Source organism: Cataglyphis hispanica, chromosome 3, assembly GCF_021464435.1.
Source record: "Cataglyphis hispanica isolate Lineage 1 chromosome 3, ULB_Chis1_1.0, whole genome shotgun sequence".
Taxonomy (NCBI): domain Eukaryota; kingdom Metazoa; phylum Arthropoda; class Insecta; order Hymenoptera; family Formicidae; genus Cataglyphis; species Cataglyphis hispanica.
Window position 1 is genome coordinate 9,927,209 of NC_065956.1, and position 16,408 is coordinate 9,943,616.

General features: G+C 30.2%; 3 protein-coding genes across 3 annotated transcripts; 2 read left to right on the plus strand and 1 right to left on the minus strand.

Annotated features, from left to right (window-relative positions):
- Positions 1 to 342: 342 nt before the first annotated feature.
- LOC126848282 (helicase SRCAP-like) lies at positions 343 to 2,424 on the minus strand. The gene is made up of 4 exons (XM_050589050.1): positions 2,298 to 2,424; positions 1,911 to 2,083; positions 1,207 to 1,420; positions 343 to 753 (listed from the first exon to the last, which is right to left on the minus strand). The coding sequence occupies exons 1-4, from the start codon at positions 2,310 to 2,312 to the stop codon at positions 343 to 345; spliced, it is 813 nt and encodes a 270-aa protein (XP_050445007.1). The 5' UTR covers positions 2,313 to 2,424.
- LOC126848283 (zinc finger protein 512B-like) lies at positions 2,410 to 5,922 on the plus strand. Its single transcript, XM_050589051.1, has 4 exons — positions 2,410 to 2,523; positions 4,093 to 4,375; positions 4,857 to 5,121; positions 5,404 to 5,922. Exons 2-4 carry the CDS (start codon positions 4,361 to 4,363, stop codon positions 5,808 to 5,810), a joined length of 687 nt encoding a protein of 228 aa, XP_050445008.1. The 5' UTR covers positions 2,410 to 2,523; positions 4,093 to 4,360; the 3' UTR covers positions 5,811 to 5,922.
- Positions 5,923 to 10,019: 4,097 nt separating this feature from the next.
- LOC126848329 (sensory neuron membrane protein 1-like) lies at positions 10,020 to 15,059 on the plus strand. Its single transcript, XM_050589139.1, has 9 exons — positions 10,020 to 10,131; positions 10,743 to 10,859; positions 11,161 to 11,318; positions 11,605 to 11,801; positions 12,632 to 12,837; positions 13,242 to 13,500; positions 13,908 to 14,119; positions 14,370 to 14,596; positions 14,847 to 15,059. Exons 2-9 carry the CDS (start codon positions 10,752 to 10,754, stop codon positions 15,043 to 15,045), a joined length of 1,566 nt encoding a protein of 521 aa, XP_050445096.1. The 5' UTR covers positions 10,020 to 10,131; positions 10,743 to 10,751; the 3' UTR covers positions 15,046 to 15,059.
- The last annotated feature ends 1,349 nt before the right edge of the window (positions 15,060 to 16,408 follow it).

Below are 16,408 nucleotides of genomic sequence, written 5' to 3' on the forward strand. Positions count from 1 at the left end.
TATATATATTATTTATATATATATATATATATATATATATTTTATATTATTTATATTATTTATTATTTATATTATATATATATATATATATATATATATATATATATATATATATAATTTAATATATATATATTTTTATATATTTTAAAATATATAAAAATATAAAAATATATAAAATATATAAAATATATAAAATATATAAAAATATATTTTATATATTTTTATTTATTTTATATATTATTTAATATATATATATATTTTTTTTCCTCAAAATTTTTTTCTTTAATATTTACACAAATAAATGAAAAATTTTTTTTTTCTCCCCATCTCCACCTCCGCCCCTCAGTTTTTGTCAGCCTTCCTCTTTTTGTGATCATGCTCGTGGACAAGATGGTCGGCATGAGCATGGACATGGGCATGGGAATGGTCGTACTCATGACCGTGCGCCAACACGTGACTAAGCCCGTGACCAAAGCCATGGGGAAATGTGGCGATGCCGTGATCCAAGTGCAGGGCGTTTGACGGCGGATGGTAAGGCGATGCGTAAAGATGACCTGGTGCACAATCGCGTACATAGGTGCCACCAGGAAGACCGCCAACTGAAATCAGCGGAAGTGGTGGCGAGATCGGATGAATCCGAATCGGGACTGGCACCGGATGTTTTACCGGCACCGGATACGGCTGATGTACTGGCACCGCGATTGGCTGCTTCACTGGAATTGGCACCGGATGCTCCACGGGGATTGGCACCGCCTGTGCATGCGAAAAATATTCTCATCGATCGCGAAATATGCGATTCGGACGTTACGCTTTTTGATAGAAGAGGCGCGAGACATTCTCGATAATATTTTTAATCAAATCAACAGATATATGATAGTTATGTGACAGATATATATTATATTTTTTTCATTAAAGTGTCGAGTCTGGCAGCATTAAAAGCAATTGAAACAATTGTTTTTGCATTAACTTCCCTCTGTTAGAATTTTTATTTAAATATAGATTTATACTTTTTTAATATATTTAGAATATTAAATTCAATATTCACAATTATTAATATATTTATAGCGTTATAAATATAAAAAAAATGAATAAATTAATGTCTTTATAAAATTCTTTTTTGAAAAGAAATAGTTAATTGGTCTATTGCTAATAAAATGATTTCCCGTGAAATGAAAGTAAAAGATAATCCCGTTAAATATATATTACCTTAGGTACCGGTACCGGGACAGGAACCGGTTTATGAATGATCTTTTCGATTGATACTGGCACGTGATACGGCTTTTCTATGATTACTGGTTCTGGAACTGGCACCGGTTTCTCCAACACCACGTGCTTAGTTACATACACGGGGGCTCTTAGAATTCCGGGTGTCAAGGCGATGCTATCTCTATAAGTCGAAAGCGCGTCTGCCGAATGCAATCTATCGACATGCAACAAAGATTGTTAGTAAATGCAACGGTTAACTCGATGTTCACTATATGTATTGTCATTATTATACAATTTTTTGGAAGGAAGCATTGAACAAACAAAAATCACAAAGCTTTGCGATGTAAACATTAATTCTTTGGAAAGTCCCAGATAGCAAATTATGCACTTTTAACGTCAAAATAATGTTATTTGACGTCTAAATGACGTCATTTGACATTAAAATCACTCTTGCTGGGATATTAATAATTTTAAAATAATTTTAAAATAATTTTAAAATAATTTTCAAATTTTTATGTTTGAATGTCTTTTAGTTTAGATGGTAATAATATTTAATCAGAACTTATAAAAAGAGGGAGATTTAACGCACACATAAAACCATATTAACTGTATTATTATAAATCGATTTTTAATTTATATTATTTAAATTATACAGATCATTAATTATTATTCTCGTATTAATAAAGCGTATTAAATATTTTTACCCTGCTTGCAGTTTAAGTCCTTTCCATGGAGTATGATCGACCGACCACGGATGTCCATGTCCGTAAGGACCCGGTACACCGATCCATCCATTATTACCGATGATGCCTCGTTTCTGCTTAGCATCTTCCGGGACCGACGCAAGTGCGTAAGTACATATTAATGTCAGGAACAGCTAAAATACATAATATCAATTTGCTTAATATCTTAAATGGATCGCCAATTATATCTAATGCAAGAAGTGCAGGTAAATAAATCAGGAAAAACCGAAAAAGAAGCCAACCTTTTGGTTGGCCTTTTTTAGAAATCAAATATTCTCTACACTTACAGATTTTACATTGATAAGTTTGATTCGTAATAATTAAATGAGGAGATACAGAACAACTTACAAGAATTCTCGACATTGTTCTCTCGTCGCGAGTAAACTGTTCATAAGATCGTTACAGCAGACGTCTTTTATATTTACAGATCAGACACAGTTTGACAGATCCAGATCAAGGAACAAGTTAGGTTCCCATCTATGATCAATACAGGAAAGCACCTTTATCGATCGAAGCCTGAGTTTCCGGTGATGAAAGTTGTCTGTAATGAATCCAGTTTGCGACGATATTTTAAGTAATGAAGGATGCGTAAATATATTATTGTATATGTAAAGAATGAATATATGTGTAAAACTTAAAGAACATTATAATTCAAAATAGATATTAGAAAGAAAATTAATATTAAATATGTATATTTAACAAAATAATTAATTTTTTAAGATTAAAATTTAATTATTATAATAATTATTTGGATTCGAGTCGCACATGAGTCTTTTGCTAAGAACGACACTAGTTTTCCATTCGATTAGGAGCTCGCATTCGTAATACTGACGCCATAATTACGTTCGACGAGGATCGAAGCACTCGTATCACTTACCTATATCTCTATGCCTAATTAATTATGCTTGAATCGCACTTCTGCGCGTATGCACAGTGAAAATAAAACACCCAAGAATTTTTTGCGAGCAAATTAACGCTAATCTGCAGCGCCACGAAAGTTGAGATTATGTTGTAAAAATTGTAATACACCAGCTAAATTTCTGTGTTAGTTAATTCCAAATTAATTTTAACAAGTGCTTATCTCTATATGTATATTACAATTTTATTTATGATATGGAATAAGAAAATATGCAATAATTAACATGAATCAGCGCTACCATATCTCGCCGAAAATATTTTCAACCAGGAAATTAGGCTTTTAAGCATTTAAATGAGATAATAATAATATTATACATATGCAAAAATATAGAAAGCAGGGAGGAAGTTAAATTAAAGTGCACGACGTGCGTTTAAAGGAGGAAGAAGAGGGAAATGGTAAAAGCTCGCGCTCGAGCTATGAAACGTTTCTCTTATCATCTCGTAAATGCAGATAACGTTGTTTCCTCGTCAATGCTTTCGGATCGCACACGTTTGACATGATCTTTTTTTGTCATTTTTTTCTTGTTACACCGTACCAGCGCATAAACTAATTCGCAATACGTGGTTGGCAAACCTTGACCAACGTCATTGGGTGTGTATGTTACACGTTCGCTGGCTTGAACTCGCCGATGAATAATGAATGACTAGTAGCGCGGTCAGCATTAGGAACGACTAGGCGGTGTTAGAAAATGAAAGTTAGGAAAGTTCGCAAATAACGCGGAAGAACGTGGAGGAAAATCCGCACCAGGCTCGATCTCGTTGACCGAATAAAGAAAGAGGACCTGCGAGCGCCTGAAAGGAACCAAGACTGATATCCATTGATGCTGAAGCAGCCACTGCGAATGCAAATATATTTTATTCTATGGATGCGTTAAATTCGTTAATTGTTTATTAATTTTTTTCTAAATTCTTTATTAAAAACATTTACACTAATTTTCTTTACATAAGATACTTTAATTATAAATTCAGTCTTATCAACGGGAGCTTTCTTTTCACATGTACCAAGAAATCAAATTTACAATGTAGTTTAAACAGAACGCGTTATTTCTTGATGCACGCTTCCTAGTAGCATTATTAAGGCATTTCGCGCGAATCGATTCCCGAATGGTGTATATGCGATATTGAACTGAATACTCACGTATCGTGAACGATCGCGACTATGTAACGATCGGGAAGACAAAGCGTAGGATCGATAATACGAATGCATTGTTAATGTATGCTCCAGGATGTCTCGCTGTGCGTCTTCCTCGTCGCCTTTGTCCGACCACGTAGGAGAGAAAATCGCGGCCCCAAATCGCTATTTGGCTGACGCCCAGATTCGGGCGGCAGCGAAAGTGTATCGGTCATAGAATCGCACGCGACAATCGCTCGTCTTCTTCGACTAGGATGCACCGTGGGTGATGCCCTATAAATATATATGGGGGTCACGGTTCTGAAGCGAACTCAGTTTTTCGTCGGCATCGCCACCAGCAGCTGAAACTCGAGCGATCATCATGAGGCTGTACCTGGTACCAGCGCGAATTTTTTCGCATTTTTTTTTTATTGTTGTCAAGATCGAAATTGATTGATGTAATTTGTATGACATCGAAAAGTGAAAAACGCGACGCATTCTTATTTAGTGATTTGTGAATTATTTGTGAATAACGATAAATAGTGCATTTTTTATATTGTTTATAAAAAAAAATATTGCGTATATTGCAATGATCTAAAAATGAAAAATAAATTTAATCTACACTTTGATAAACGTACTAAAATAATTGATAATTAAAATTCATATGAGTTTGAATTGTATTCATCACAGTAATATTAAATTTGGAAAAAAATTGATTTGTACAATTCTTAAAATAATTAATTTATTTCAATTGTTAGATATAAGTAACTTTAAACAAATAATAAATTTATTTAAAATTAAAAAGTAATTAATGGAGAAAAAATTCTGCAAAGCAGAAATTTTATATATTATTTAATATCTCTGTCACGTTTTCATAGATAATATCACTGATGTTGGCCAGCGGTATAGCAGTTAACGCCGGGAGAAATTCAGAGCAACGAAAGAAGACTATCATTAAGGAGAAAAAATACGAAAAAAGAGAATTGGACGGTTTGCAAGGGTACAGTTTACAGCAGGAACATCAGGAGCAACTGTATGGTCCGCCATCAGCTCCATCACCTCCGGTATATGAGATTCCAGCGCCAGATCTTGCGCATCCCATACCGGGACACGTGCCGGAACAGCCAGTTGGACATCCACTCGGTTAGTGAATTTATCAAATATATTTGTCTTCGAAAAAAATATATAAAAATTTAATATAAAATTAATTTAAAATTGTGCAACCATTAAAACATAGCTTATAATAAGACGTTCATCAATTGTCTTCTGTCGAAAAATTTATATGATGAAGAGCAAAATAATGATTTTATTTACTTCTGTGTTTCAGATTCTATTTATTTATTATAAGCAAAACTTAAATGGAAAACTCGCGTTGTAATTATTATTATCATTTACATATTAATTAATAGTCTCGTTTTCTTTCAGCGGCAGTGCCGGTCCCCTTTCCGCAGCCAGTACCGCATCCGATACCGCAGCCGATCGCGGTGCCTGTGGCGGTGCCAATTACCAAGCATATACCGGTTCCCGTAGCCGTGGAGAAGATCGTCCCCGTGGCAGTGGCGGTCCCCAAGCCGTATCCCGTCCCCGTGGAGAAGATCGTTCACGTGGATCGGCCGGTTCCGGTGCCGGTTGAGAAACCGGTACACATCCCGGTGGATCGGCCGGTGCACGTGGCGGTACCGGTGCCGAAACCATATCCCGTTACTCTCGAGAAGATCGTGCGCGTAGACCGGCCGTATCCGGTACACGTGGCTGTACCGGTACACGTGCCAAAACCATATCCAGTGCCGGTCACCATACACGCGCATTACAAATCGCACGGCTGGTGGTGACGCGCACTCGCATTTCCACTTCGTTGCTTATCATTACTTGACATATTCATAATTTTTGTAATATAATTATAAGTGCAATTATTTTAGACTTTGTCAATCATAATTAATCTTGCCCGACCGGAAATATACATTAGGTATTGATTCTTATTGCTTTTCTTTGCGAATTTTTATTTACATACCTGATTTTTAAATAAATATTATAAAAAAATTATTTTTCGTAACATGTGTGTATCATTTGTTAGAATTTTTTTATCTTTTAATTGCTCTCACATTAATAGAAATTCTATGTAGAGATTTTTAATTGCTCTGTATGTATATATCGGAGAGAGAGAGAAAGAGAAACGGAACCAAATTGTTTCTTAACTAAATGTATATTTTTCAGCTTGAGAATAATATTATATAATAATTCTTTTGCTCATATATAATTCTAGTGTGAACTTTCTTGTACAATTAACAAGTATCGTCATCATCATTAATACAATAACAAGGTTATCTGCATGACACGTGAAGTAGCTATAATACAAGGTAAGAATATTTTTGTGCATTTATATACCTAATGGCAGTAAGTTTATAAAGTTTTAAATTATTCCGTAGTTTTTCAAACGTCCTTGCCGTTTAACCTTTTAATATACAGTAATAATCTTTTACCTTAATGCTGATATTTTAAATATTATGATATTATACTTTGTAAAAAAGGAAATATTAAATATTTAGCTTTATTTAAAATAATATTAATAATACGATTTATTTCAAAGACTATGTAAGAAAATAATCATACAAAGAAAGTGAGATAACGTGGAAAACTGAGGAACTTTTTAATCAATATTACGGTTAGAAAATCTATGTAGCCTTTGTGGAAAAAGTTTCTTGTGCAGAACAATAAAAATCGCTGCAGGAGCGAAAAGAAAATGTAAACGCGAAGATTTTTGCGCATCCGCATTATCTGGCAACCCCTATCACGTTGGAGGGTGGTATGGTCGACCAATGAGAATTTATCGCGTGTCCTCGAATCTCCACCCCGTGCTTGCGCATCGAGCGATGTGGGGTGGAAAACGTCACATCTCCTACAATCGGAAAAGTGTACCGATGGAGGCGGCAGGGAAAGGTCGCCTTTTCCACGTAGCGGTTCTCTCATGCATTGTTGACGAGCGAATACTTATTATTAGCCGAAGCGTCGCGCGGCTCGTGTTAGGAAGCGTACATAAATCCACTTTCGCTTCTATAGGTCTAAGGACTATATTTTTTTTAATCAACTCCGTTCACCATCAATTTTCCATTATTCACGATCAATCGCGACTTATTGCAGATGAATCTTCCGATGTAAATTATTTCCTGAATGATATACATTTTTTTCGATGAAAAAGTTCGATGAAATATCATGAGTATAATAAAATTTTGACTTTTCAATATAATTATATTAATTATTTTAAATTAAATGTGCAAAAAAGACAAGTGACTAAATTATATCATTCCTGCATACTTTAATGCATTTTAAGCTAGAAAAAATAAAATTATCTTTATTTTAGCACGCTTGATAATTTTTTAGATAATGAATTGTTTAATAAATAAATATTCCATAGTTACAAAAAAGATAAATAAGCATAATCGCATCAGCTGCTGTCTAAGAGGGTTAACTATACACGATATATCAGTCGATCGTGCGAATGAACGCGATGCTATTTATCGATTCATTCCATTCGCCAACCATACGGCTGTTCTGTAAATAAAGCGCGAAAACACGTGGACGTGTTCTCGCCCTCTGTCATCCGAGAAAAAGGCTCATGTCATCCGTCAAATTGGTGGGTTCTGAAAGAAAACCATAACCCCGTTACGTCGAATCGCTATCTCTTTGCCATCATAGCTCTCAGTATCTGTTTTGCGCTTAGCAATGTAGTCACACGGATTTTTTTTCTCTCGATACAAAACGCGAATGTTCTGCTTCGATGAAGGGAAATTCTAATTGTGGACCGTAAAAAATAGGCAAATTTGACAAACACACTCGTAGTTGTACGAAAACTACGTTGGTCTGAATTTCGTAGTGCAGTATAATGCATCATGTTAAGTGTAGTTTGTAATTTTTTTATCTACGTGCTATAATTCCATTTCAAGAGATGGAATTTATTAAAGTAAATTTACTATGATATGTGATTTTCTTTTTTTTATGATTTCATGAATTTTTCTAATAATTTTTTATTTTACTATTTAATTTTTTATTTTATTTTATATTTTATTTCAATTTAATTTTAATATTTTTTATTATTTTATAGAAAATTATATATAAAAATTTAAAATTGTGTACAAGAAAAATTATTAATTTGTATAAAAATATAATTATTGCTATTTTGATAATATATATATTTATGAATGCTGAAAAGGAAAGAAAAATATTATTACATAAGATTGAAGTTAATTAGCAAAATGCTAATTTATGTTGTATAATTATAAGCGTACAACTACAATTATCACAAAATTCTCAATACACTGGATTCTCTGAAAACTTTGCGATTGCGATTGTTTTCTATAAAAAATGAATATATGATCTTCTTAATTATTTTAATTGCACGTGCAAAAAGTTCGACTTTCTTTTGTATATAGCGATTTATTTTAATGGGACCTCGGTTATGATAACTACGTCTACGATAGACGTTAGTAATAATGTATAGAAGTTGCTCGTAGCGAGTGCTATAGAGTATCTATAGCGGACTCATATTTAATTAATCCTTCGGCGCTTTTTTCGCTCGATAGGCGTTACACTTGACACCAAAGGTGCGGATCCATAATTCTGACTTAAAGGTGACAAACATCATCGCGATCGAAAGAAATGAACTCCGAGAGATCAATTAAGACATTAAAGCAGGTTACACTAAAGAATAACATTAACTTGATTTATTGTTACTATTATTTATCACATTGCATAAATTTATTAATACCGCTAGTTCTGTCTATTAATACCGATAGTCTATCATTATTTTATAATATATCTATTGTATAATAAATTATAAAAATTGTTGCGTATTTAATTATGTTTGACATTTTCTTTTTTAGGTATGAAACTTGGGAAAATGACATCTACATTTCGCGCATATAGTAAACTATATTCGCAATCGATACATAATGATAGAGCTCTATATATTGTCGTTCATTAAAATTTAATTAATTGATAATGCATGCTTAAAAATATTATTAATAAGCAGAAACATGTTTTGTATAAAAGATTTTTTTTAATGAGATGAATGCTATATATCAAAAATGTTTTACTTTGGGGCTTTTATCCGTATAATTTTGGTATAATTTATTATAAATAAAACTTCTAAGAAAAGTTTATTTGCTAAAATTTAAATGCTTATAATTTGATGAGTTCAATTATGTATTTGTGTTATTAAAAAATTAATTGAACAAATAAAATAATTCTATAAACTATATATATTTGACATTTTTTACGTAAAAGTTACTTTATAATTACTTTATATTCAGTTTTAGAAACTTCATGTTTTTTTTAAATACTTTAGATATTTTATATTCTTTAAAGATTTAAATTGCCATCACTTTGAATTCAGTAAAGTAGCAAGATTTTAAAATATAATTTAATATATTACTTTAGATAGAGAAATTAAATATTATTTTATAAAAATATTATTGAGATAAAATATTACTTTATTTTATATTTTATTTTATTTTATATTTTCTATTTTAAATGATAAATATTGTACTGAAAGTTTACTTTTGCTTAGCAAAATATCACATATCAGCAAATATAATTGTTATTTTTAATTTTATTAAAAAGTTAATTTAAAGTAATTAAAGTTTGTTACTTTTTGAACATATATATTCATTTGGATGTAAAAAAGTAAAAATGATATTTCAGATTTTATTCTTCAAAGTTGCAATCTATTATCATTTTAATTACATCTCTCCACTTTTTTGTCATATTATTAGTTTTTTGATGTAATTATTTTTGATTGTAAAAAGTGAGACTAAAGATGCAAAGATGCACAAATTGCATAGAAATCTCTTTTGATACTTATTTTTATCGCGACTCAATAAATGTTACTCAAAAGCTACGCTGATTGCGCAGTCGCAATAAACTGATGTCATCGAATCACGGTCAATAAACAAATAAAGATATACGTAGATACAGATGTATATGTGAGAAAGTGTGAACCGCGAAAGAAACTCTGGGGGAATGGGTAGTTCACCAGTGAGAATTGCTGAAGACCGACGACGAGAAGCGTCTAAGAACACAAAATTCAAAAACTTAGAATACAAGACGAAAGCGGATATTTTTTCGTCACACAATCTTTTCGAAGAAAAATTTATTTAGGTGTGCTATAAATGCGTTCTGAAAACAAACAATTTAATAAGAAAAAAATAAAATATAAAAAATTTTGTGGCTTAAAAAAATTAATCTGAAAACTTGTCAATTTTGAAGATCGAGAATTTTGGATAATTGTGGAATTCATAGTTTGCATTAATTAAAAATATAAAGATTTTGCTAATTTAAAATCAAAATTTTATTAATTTTAAAAATCAAATGTTATCAAAGAGAAGATTGTTAATTTTTGAAAATTGTATATTTGATGTTATTTTTAAAGATTGAGTATTTTGTCGATTTTAAAAATCAAGATATTGTCAAATTTGATAATCCATGATTTTTTGTTTGTTTTGAAAATTAAGATTGCCAGTGCAAAGAATGGGTATTTTTCAAGAATTTCTTTGCAAAGGATTAGAAAACAACATGCGTCGTGTTTTACGTCAAAACAACGCGACGCATAATCCTAATCTGACGCACCTATTATCCTTTTTCACGATCGGCAAAATTCTCAACATTGTGCTTCATGTTACTAACAAACATAAGGTGTTAATAATTTTTTATCGAAATGATGAAGATAAGAAAAAATATAATTTAATTTGCTTGTGGTGTGTGTGTTTTAGATTAATAATATGGTGTCTGTACAAAAGCTAGGACTCGCCGGCTTCTGCACGTTTTTCGTGATGCTTGTTATATATAACTTAGGATTTCCTGCTATATTGAAATCGCAAGTCAAATCTGTAAGTAATTTACACAAGTATATCCTCTCTTGACGATTTTCTAAATATTAAAATCAGAATTAAAAGAATAATAATTTTGTCAATTTTGGGATATGATAAATTAAGTTTCAAGCGTGTTAAAAACTTCATTTTTAATCAATTTTAAATAAATTTTTCCATAGATCATTTTTGATTATCAATAATTATTAAAATAAAATAAAAAATGTTAATTTGTCATAGAGTTCTACATTCTCGCAATATACAAAGAAGCAATATACAAAGCTTGTTCCGTGTAAAAATGTTACATTTTACAAATTTACAGCAAATTAGACTGAAAAAGGGGGATGAAATTCGCGGCTTTTGGGAGAAACTCCCGCAGCCACTGGATTTTAAGATCTATATCTTCAACGTAACAAATCCCTTTGAGATCAAAACAGGAGCTAAACCAATTGTGCAGGAAGTGGGACCTTTTCACTACGAGTAAATATAAATCTCTTTTATAATATTATAATTTTATTTACGATATATATCGAGGCAATTTAGCCAATTGCATAATTTATTATAAAAATAACTGGGTAAAATTTTCACAGCATAGAAAGCTTTAAATAGTATGTAAAAACAAATCGTGCATTTTGGAAAAAATTTGGAAAGTGCAATTTTCGCCGATTATTAAATAATATATATTTGTGATTCTAATAATAACAGTTGAAAATAGTAATCATGAATAATAAACAAAGATATGAAAATTTATGAATATGATTTTCAGTTTATATCGAGACAAAGAGAACATTGTGGACCGAGAAGCAGACGATACTGTTGAGTATAGTTTGCGACAAACTTGGTACTTCAATCCGGAAAAGAGCGTCATGTCGGAGAATGCGGAGATTTACACATTTCATCCCCTTATGATAGCAGTAGTTCTGATCATTCAAAGAGATAAGCCAACTGCAATGAGTATCATTAGTACGTAGTCGCGATAAACATATCGTATGATTGAGAAAGTTAATATAATACATATTATTAACAGCACATGTTATTAATTATTAAATAATTTTAATCTTGAAATTAAAAGGGCTTCTATATTGCTTAAGCATCTTAAGTAATAATTAGAAACTTCTTAATAAGAATCAAAGCTTAAATAGATGCTGCATAATATCTTTCAAAGGATTTAAGAAATTCTTGAATCCTGATTGTGTATGTAATATATTTTCTTTTTTTATTGTAAAATGTTAATCTGAAATTCTTTTTTATGCTTTCAAGGAATAAAATTATAGGGGCGTGAGTGAGAAAAAAATCAGATCTTGAATTCTTGGTACAATTACTCTCATTCCGATATTTTTTTTGTCTTCATCTTTAACAATAAGTTTTCTTTTGGAAAGTATAAAAAAAATCTTAGATTAAAATATTTCACTATTAAAAAAATATACACACAATTAAGTTTCCAGTTCCAAATCCTCTAAAATATTCAAAAAATATTATACAACATCAATCTGTTCATTGGTTTTTATGTGGCCATTTCTAATTATTATTTGATTAATATTTTATGATTTATGTTAATTAATAAATAAGTAATTGATTTAAATTTACTTTTAATACTATAATGTTTTTTTTTTATATTAGTTGCACTAATCATTGATATATATGTCTATTTTGAAATATTATATACATGTCATAAAATGTAACATGAGCTACAGCATATTTCAAAATTTTAAAACTGCAAAGTAGAATAAACGAAATGAATCATTTATTCTTATATTATGAAACATTTATTCTTATATTATAAATGTCCTTAGGCAAGGCGCTTGATAGTATCTTCCAGAAACCCGAATCAATATTTATTAAAACCAGCATGAAAGAGCTATTCTTCCAAGGTATACGTGTTGATTGTTCGGATATAAAAGATTTTGCTGGATCCGCAGTGTGCAGTGCTTTAACAGAGAAGGAAGATATATTAATCCGAGAGAGCGAGTTACGTTATAGATATGGCTATCTCGCTAAGGTATATATCTGTATTATTTTAAAGTTATATTTTTTGCGCAATTATATTTTTATATTACTGCAAAATTAAAAACAATTCTATAAAAATATTTCTTTACTAGTCTTCAAAGACTATATTACTGGTTTTATCCAAAAAATTCTTAAATATAGCATTATATATTTTGTATATCCTTAAATGTATCAATGATATTATAAAACAAAAAAAAATTTAATGAACCCACGAAAGTCACATTAAAATAAAAATAAATTATTTATAAAAAATAATATTAATATTATTTAACAAAAAAGTTTACAAAAATATTAATTAATTTAATATTTAAGACACGTATATATTTATATTTTGTTGAGGAAATATTGTATTTATTAAATATAATATCTTTCCTGTAATCGATATTTGCATTTCAGGCAAACGGATCTCATTCCCCGGATCGCATAAGAGTATTTCGCGGAATCAAGAATTACAAAGATGTCGGTCGTGTATTATCGATAGGAAATGAAACGAAGATGAGCATATGGCCTGATAGTGGTCCATGCAATGATTATCGTGGCACGGACGGAACTATTTTTCCGCCGTTTCTCACCAAAGATAGAGAAGTCTGGGCGGTCTTTCCAGACATTTGTCGAAGTATAGGCGCTTACTATGTCGAACCAGGAATAGTTCAAGGTATTGATAATTTTTCATAAAGAAGTAGTACTCGTTTTGAATTGACTTCTGAAATATTTCTCTTATGCATATAAATTATAAATTATTATAATTTGATAAACCAAACAAAATAATTAATTAATAAATAATTTTATTAAATAAGTAAATTTATTAAGCTCCACTAGCATATAGAGTAAGTCTAGAAAATCTTAGATTTTAATTTAATAAACTCAATTTATTAATACTATGCTTAAAGACATGCTAACAAAATGTAAGATATTGAAGTATGTGTGCTAAACATAAAAATTATGGATATTTTTTAAAATTCTACAAAAAGCTACATGCTTTGTTCGTTTTGGAGACATTTTGTATTTAGAAATTAATGTAATAATATGGAGTCAGACCATTTCGATAATTTTTTAATGCAGGTTTCAAAACGCTGCATTATACAGCAGATCTGGGAGATCCAGCCACGAACGAGGATATCAAGTGTCTCTGTCTCGAATCTGAGGGATGCATGCCAAAAAATATATATAATGCAGGCCCCTGCAAGAGCGTGCCTATAAGAATAAGCCTACCTCATTTTTATGACTCGGATCCACGATACTTGGAGATGATCGACGGGTTGAATCCCGATCCTGTAAGTTTATTAAATTAATCTTTTTCGAGAAACTTGTGCTAAAATAAAATGCACTCATATATAATTTCTCGGATTATAATAAAAGTATTTTTACCAAAGTAATAATAAGAAGAATATATTAATTAAGAAAACAATACAGGATGAATCTTAAATCACGGAAATTGGAATAAAGTAAAAAGTTATAATTATTAAATTAAAAAGTTATGGATATTTACAAGAATTATAATGAAATTATACGCCACCTGTGCAGAAGAAGCATCAGATGACCTTTGATTTTGAAGCAATGACAGGCACGCCGATAAAAGCATACAAGAAGATTCAATTTAACGTGTTGGTCGGACCTATTCCTAAACTTAAATTGATGAAATCTTTCCCGGAAGTGCTCTTCCCGATATTCTATATAGAGGACGGTCTTGAACTCGGGGATGTTCTGATAAAACCGTTGAAAACTGCGTACAAACAAATTTTAATCGCAAAGTGAGTAAAGCTATCGATTTCTATATTATATCATAAAATTTTTAATTTTTACTTTGTTACTGTATTATATTTTAACTATTCAGAAACTGTTTGACATAGTGTATATTTTGTCACTATATATTCTATATATACTAGACATTATCAATTTATTTGAAAAATTGCACAATTGACAGTTTTGCAATAAAAATTTGTTTACAAGATTTTTTTCATATTAAAATTATTGCAATCATTGTTTAATCTCCTATCTTAGGATATTGATGTGGCTCATGATGCTGAGTGGAATAGGCATGATGATCGCCGCCACGGTAAAATATTATAAAGAGAAGAATGCGAAGAGCGTTTCGCAACCGGATCTTTTGCCGAAAACGGATAAAGAGCATAGCAGCGCGTTACAGAAATCGACAATCAGTACCATACAAACTGAAATGGTGCCACCCAGCATTGATTAACAGGGAGTAATAATTATTTGTTATCTATTCTATACGAACACTGAAAGAAGTGATTGAAAGAATTAATAACTCAACATCAATCACGATTCATGTGTTGAAAATAATAATTTGCAAGATTTTGTTATTTAATTAATATTTTGATAACATGCTATTTTAATAGCTTACGCATAATTCTAATTATATTAGATAAATAATTTTAACAATAGCAATATAATTCTATTAGAATAATATCCTATGAACAATAATCTAAATAGAATAAAAACCCTCATTTTTTATTGTATATTCTTGTAGCTTATCTCGAGTTGTTTTTCAAAACACTATAATAAAATAATTTTTTATTAAGCATTTTTTGAGTTATTTTGTATCTTAATTTGACATATTTTAGTATAAAATATAAAATATCTCGAAAATTATTTAGTGTTTGATAATTGCATGGTAATACTTTTATGTACAGAATAATAAGATGAACTAAATGGTATACAGAAAATAATTGTTTTTAAAAAAAATTTGCAATTATTTGCAATATATTTTTTTATAACAATTATTTATTTTTTCTTTACACCATTTAATTAATCTTATTATTCTGTACATAAAAGTATTACAATACAATTATCAAACACTAAATAATTTTCGAGATATTTTATATTTTATACTAAAATATGTCAGATTAAGATACAAAATAACTCAAAAAATGCTTAATAAAAAATTATTTTATTATAGTGTTTTGAAAAACTCTTGAAATAAGCTACAAGAATATGCAATAAAAAATGGGGATTTCCATTTAAAAAATGGAAGTTGACCTTCAAATGACCTTGAAAATGATCTTTAATGTCAAATCCAAGGTCACTATTAGATAGCCCCCTTTGTTCCCTACAACTTTTATTCGAGTCGTTTTCTTTCAAACATTGATCCTGAAAAGTTATGAGGGTGGAACTTTTAAAATAGGACACCCTGTATATATACGTAATTATTTCTCTAAATATTATTTCCTTTTTTCTCTCTTAAAATATTATTAAATATTGACAAAGTAATATATTAAATTTTAGAATAATATTATATTTATAAATTTTAATTGTTGTTATTTCTGATTAATAAATTACTTTTAAGTTACACTAATAGTGCAAAATTATCAACGTTTGTAATATATATATTAACAGATGAATAGCTATATAATTAGTAATTATTAACAGTAATTGTCAGTAATTTCAGCCATTGCTTGTTCGTATGCTTATATAGACTTCGTGAAAAGTGCAATGTTTTAATCGATCGAGAAGTAATTAATATTAATATTAAATGTAAATCATTTAATATTAATCATCTATATAGATCACACTTATAACTTAGCTATTATTAAGACGTCACA